At 36.2% G+C, this 6,000-nt stretch overlaps 2 gene segments (V, D, J or C); both read left to right on the forward strand.

Annotated features, from left to right (window-relative positions):
- Nucleotides 1–291: 291 nt before the first annotated feature.
- On the forward strand, nucleotides 292–3,107 carry LOC122966901. The segment is given in 3 exon segments: nucleotides 292–304; nucleotides 2,489–2,676; nucleotides 2,726–3,107. Coding segments are annotated over 3 exon segments (583 nt in total).
- Nucleotides 3,108–3,633: 526 nt separating this feature from the next.
- On the forward strand, nucleotides 3,634–5,735 carry LOC122966902 (the record flags this gene model as incomplete). The annotated part of the segment is given in 3 exon segments: nucleotides 3,634–3,803; nucleotides 3,887–4,188; nucleotides 5,433–5,735. Coding segments are annotated over 3 exon segments (648 nt in total), but the record flags the coding sequence as incomplete, so codon positions are not given.
- Nucleotides 5,736–6,000: the final 265 nt, after the last annotated feature.

Raw genomic sequence — 6,000 nt, forward strand, 5'->3', positions numbered from 1 at the left:
TTTTGACAAACTGGGGTCTCTGTCAGTGTCTGAACTGTGAATGTAATCACTGTCATCACTGTGTCTGCTGCAGGACTCAAGTAATAACATTAAACAGACACAAACCCAATTAGCAGCATGCAGATAGCGTTAGCATCAACAGCTACTGTAGCAGCCTGAATGTATCTCATATTCTTACATATTAACATTTTGGTTTTCAATGCTGTCATTTTTGAAGTAGTCATAGCAACTTAAGTCACTAATAATAACATGATAATAAAGTAATCATACTTAGAAAGCGTGCTGACTAGCATGGTAGATGAAGGTAAATATCTGCTTCTTACTGAGTTCAAACAAGATAAAAAACTGACTTTCAACTCAGTTGGTGTTTGTATCAGTGTCATACATAATTATTCTGATAAAAGAATCAGTTTGCAGGTCTCAAAACTTAAGATTTAGCAACAATTCATAATATTTTCAGCTCCTTTAACCACAGTCATAGAGCAGTGAGGTCACATGGTAAAGAGACAGAACCTGATTGGTCCTCCTGTCTACATGGTAAATGGTAAATGGCTGTTTATATAACGCTTTTAACCAAAGCTCTATATATTCTGCTGCTCACTCACCCTTTCACACACACTCACACACTGATGGTGACAAGCTACTAGGCAGGATGCTGGTGCAACCATCGGGAGCAACTTGGGGTTCAGTATCTTGCACAAGGACACTTCGAAATGCAGACAAGAGTCAAGGAACCACCGACCTTCTGATTGATGGATGACATGCTCATCCTCCTGAGCCACAGCCACCTCATTCCCATATATTCCCATACATTACAAGCGCTGATTGGCGCTTTGCAGATCAAACCTCTTAGCACCAAGTTTAAGATTGATTTCTGAGATAGAACCTCCTCTTTTCTCAAATTTTAGGGTCAATAATGTAAGAGTAGTTTCATGTGTATAATTCAGTTTTGCCAAAAATGTCAAGTGGAACTTTGTAATTCTAAGGTCATGCAAATTCATGTCTTCTTGCATGCTGAGACATGTCTCTGTTTCTTTTTTTTGCACAAACATACTGATAATGAATCCAGATAATGAAAGTTAAGAGATGTGTCATGAGAGGTCAAGAAGCCACAAGCTTATACAACTGACCTCCCCTCAACTTAAGGAGAAAAACAAACAATAAAAAAAGGAAAAAAAAAACAAAAAATGAGCAAACATAATTCAGGAACATACAACAAAAAATAAATGACAACAAGAAGCACACAAAATGAGCAGAATAATTAACCAATAAAAAAAAGAAGATTTTTGATAACACGCATGTAGAAAATGAGGTGTCACAGGTCACATTGACTTCTTTCAAACCTCTAGAGTGCGGTCTAGAACTGACTGGGTTTGATCCTCATACTGATCATGATAAATGTGCACTAGAAGTAACGTCAATAAAGACCACAAGTGATTGGATTGGTTTTTATCTGACATCAGACTATTTTCACACTGGTTCATGTCAAAATTGATCTGCATATATTACATGTTCCTCTATACTCATTCACATTTTCTTCACTATGGTGTTTTTGTTACCTGATGTGGTGCCTTTTACAAAGATGACACAGAGAAATATGTTTATTAAGGGGTAAAGTGTTTATTTTTTTAACTTTTATTCTGTTCCAGTATAATTAAACAATCACATACCTTAGAGGCACTGAAAACTTTGAATCATTTTTCTTTTTTTCTAAAGAAAATTGAATCACAATCCTTATGAGTGAGTTGACAAGCATTTACAGTACTGCAGTGTTCAAAATTAACTGAGGGGATTAGAGGTATAAGAGTTTCTTTTATTGTTTTTATTTTTTAAGTTAATATTAATTTAGTATCAACAATCTTAATCCACCATCACCATGTTATTTTGCAGAGTTTGCGCAATTTGGTGTCATAACAATGTATTTGGGTATAAATAGTTTACAATAAAAGCAGAAAAAATATTATTTGATAAAGTGAACAGTTGTTTCTAAATGCAGAGATATTGTGTGAAGAATGTGTGTGTCATTAAATAACCATTAATAATGAACTATTGAACAATAAATGTCAAGTATGTTGTTGTGTTTGAAATTAATATTTGTCTGTAACCACAGTGTCTACAAGCACATGTGTAACATAAAATAACACTGAAAAGGACTCATTATAGATTACAGTGAAAAAAACTTGCAGTTTAAAATGTTTCATCAAGGCTCATCAGACTCTTCTATCAGGCTCCAATCAGACCAACATTAATGCTTCATGTGTTTGATTCTATGCAAACTCAGTGATCCTCCTTGTTTCTCAGATATAAAAACTTCACATCAGACTGTCAGTGGAGATCACAACACATCAGTTTCATCATAAACCATGTTCTCTGTAGCTCTGCTGCTGCTGTTGACAGCTGGATTCTGTGAGTCTCTTTGGATTTGTCATAGTCAGCAGTTTTTCTTTTGTTTTGATAATTTGTCACAATTTTCTTCTTCTTTTAACAGGTGTGAATTGTGAACAGTTGACACAGCCAGCCTCAGTGACTGTGCAGCCAGGTCAATGTCTGACCATCACCTGTCAGGTCTCTTATTCTCTTAGCAGCTATTTCACAGCTTGGATCAGACAGCCTGCAGGGAAAGAACTGGAGTGGATTGGAAGTAGATATACTGGAGGTTCATACTACAAGGGTTCTAAAAATTAAAAACTTAAGTTACAATTTTCTTTTTGTCTTGACAGGTGTTGATGGTCAGACTCTGACAGAATCTGAACCAGCAGTTAAAAAGCCTGGAGAATCCCACAAACTGACCTGTACAACATCTGGATTGTCATTCAGCAGCTACTGGATGCCCTGGATCAGACAGGCTCCTGGAAAAGGACTGGAGTGGATTTCCACTGTCAGAAATGATGTTTGGAGCAGTTACTACTCCCAGTCAGGGAGGCCGATTTACTATTTCCAGAGACGACAGCAGACAGCAGGTGTATCTGCAGATGAACAGTCTGAAGACTGAAGATTCTGCTGTTTATTATTGTGCTCGACACTCACAGTGACACAAGAGGAAGCAACGCTGTACAAAAACTCACCACATTCACAAAATAAACTTCAGTTCAACAAATATTGACTGATTGATGCAATAAAGTTTTTGAAATCAGAATATGCAGAAAATGTAGCTACATCCCTCTACAGGCAGGATCAGATCCACATAAACTTTCTTTATTTATTTATTTTATTGTTTTTATTTCTTAAGGTAATATTAATTCAGTATCAACAATCCTAATCCACCATCACCATGTTATTTTGCAGAGTTTGCGCAATTTGGTGTCATAACAATGTATTTGGGTATAAATAGTTTGCAATAAAAGCAGAAAAAATATTATTTGATAAAGTGAACAGTTGTTTCATTAAATGCAAGGATATTGTGTCAAGAATGAATGTGTCATTAAATAACCATTAATAATGAACTATTGAACAATAAATGTCAAGTATGTTGTTGTGTTTGAAATGAATATTTGTCAGGAACCACAGTGTTAACAAGCACATGTGTAACATCAAATAACACTGAAAAGGACTCATTATAGATTACAGTGAAAAAAACTTGCAGTTTAAAATGTTTCATCAAGGCTCATTAGACTCTTCTATCAGGCTCCAATCAGACCAACATTAATGCTTCATGTGTTTGATTCTATGCAAACTCAGTGATCCTCCTTGTTTCTCAGCTATAAAAACTTCACATCAGACTGTCAGTGGAGATCACAGCACATCAGTTTAACCATAAACCATGTTCTCTGTAGCTCTGCTGCTGCTGTTGGCAGCTGGATCCTGTGAGTCTCACTGGATTTGTCATAGTCAACAGTTCTGCTTTTGTTTTGATAATTTGTCACAAAACATTTTCTTCTTTTAACAGGTGTGAATTGTGAACAGTTGACACAGCCAGCCTCAGTGACTGTGCAGCCAGGTCAACGTCTGACCATCACCTGTCAGGTCTCTTATTCTGTTGGCAGCTATTACACAGCTTGGATCAGACAGCCTGCAGGGAAAGAACTGGAGTGGATTGGAAGTAGATATACTGGATACACATTCTACAAAGATTCACTAAAGAACAAGTTCAGTATCGACTTAGACTCTTCCAGCAACACAGTGACTCTAAACGGACAGAATGTGCAGCCTGAAGACACTGCTGTGTATTATTGTGCCAGGGACCGACAATAACACAAACCATCAGCAGACCTGAACAAAAACCCCTCAGTGCCTGAACACTTGTAACATGAAGCCACCAGAGGAGGAGCCCTCAGACCACTAATGATTTCAACACTAGTTCACTGTTACAATAGCAGGAAACAGAATTTGATCATATTTAACAATAAAAAGTAAAATAAATATGACATGAATTATTATGACATATAATTATAATAATATAAAATAATACAGTGGAGGCATTTACCAAAAAGTGTTCTCTCTTCCTAACTCACAATATTTATATTTCAAGTGGTGAATTTGTTGCAGCATTATTTCAACTGACAACTACACTTTGAAAGCTCTTCATCTAACAAGAAATGAAACATAAATAATCTTTCTTTATGTGACTTTTAGTTTTAGTTTGTGGCTCCACATAAATTACTTTTGTCAGTCTGGACTAACAATGAGAGGAAGGACTGAACAGGACAAGAAATGTAACATTTTCTCCTTTTACTCGTGAGAATACAAGAGCTTTACAGAACACTTTCACAGTCTTTGGTACGATCTGTCTCCAGTATAGATGCAAACATTACAGGTGACCTCAGTAGATCAAAATATTAGCGAACTGTAAGTAAGTTAAATATGCTGTGGTATTAAAATAAAATAATGTTATTAATAATTGACAATAACATTATTATTTGCTTGGTCTAAATGATTGATAAATTAAAACAGGTTTTATGTCTTAGTCCTATGTGTATTGTAGATTAATGTTGACCTTTTTCACATATTCACTCATTTCTTTTTACATATTTTTCACATATTCTCATCAGTTTTCTTCACTTATATCACTTATATCACTACTGGGGTTTTCGTTCCCCCTGACATCCTGAGTGTTATGAGCACTTTGTGAGAAAAACAAAAATAGCAACATTTGTTCAGAAGGTACTTTTTCTATTAAAACTTAATGATAATAAGTATGAACTTAATATCAAAATTGGTATAGCAATTTCAAAAATTCAATCCGGTTCTGTCCTCCCTGTGAGGAGGAGTCAATGCAAAACCTTGATGTCTTCCACCTCTACTTATCTGACTGCAGAGAGGATGACAGAGAACAGTGGACACACAGTTTAACATGATGGACTATAGGACAGGACTGCTACTTTTAACTATCTGCTGGGCAGGTGAAGATCTTCACATATCTTGAGTTGAAGTTGTTGTTAAAAAGTTACCAACTTAAAGAAACTGATTATTCTCCTTTTTCTGTCTTGACAGGTGTTGATGGTCAGACTCTGACAGAATCTGAACCAGCAGTTAAAAAGCCTGGAGAATCCCACAAACTGACCTGTACAACATCTGGATTCACATTCAGTGGCTACTGGATGGCCTGGATCAGACAGGCTCCTGGAAAAGGACTGGAGTGGATTGCAGCTATCAGCAGTTATGGTGGTAGTAGCACATACTACTCTCAGTCAGTTCAAGGCCGGTTCACTATCTCCAGAGACGACAGCAGAGAGCAGCTGTATCTGCAGATGAACAGTCTGAAGACTGAAGATTCTGCTGTTTATTATTGTGCTCGACACTCACAGTGACTGAGTTGGTTGAGCAGCTGTACAAAATCCTACAGTACTCATCAGACCCACTTTAACTCACATGATTAATTTTTTTTCTCAGCTCTTGTGGTTCAAGAAAATGATGTAATTCCTTCAAACCCAAACATCCTTTTTGGAAACAGTGATACTATAATTTGGTTTTAAAGTACATTTCCTGAGAGAGAATCATTTTTAACAATAACTGTTAATAATGATTTTAATTCTCTTCTCATGTAAACTTTTTTTTTTATGA

Source organism: Thunnus albacares, chromosome 17 (genome assembly GCF_914725855.1).
Source record: "Thunnus albacares chromosome 17, fThuAlb1.1, whole genome shotgun sequence".
Taxonomy (NCBI): domain Eukaryota; kingdom Metazoa; phylum Chordata; class Actinopteri; order Scombriformes; family Scombridae; genus Thunnus; species Thunnus albacares.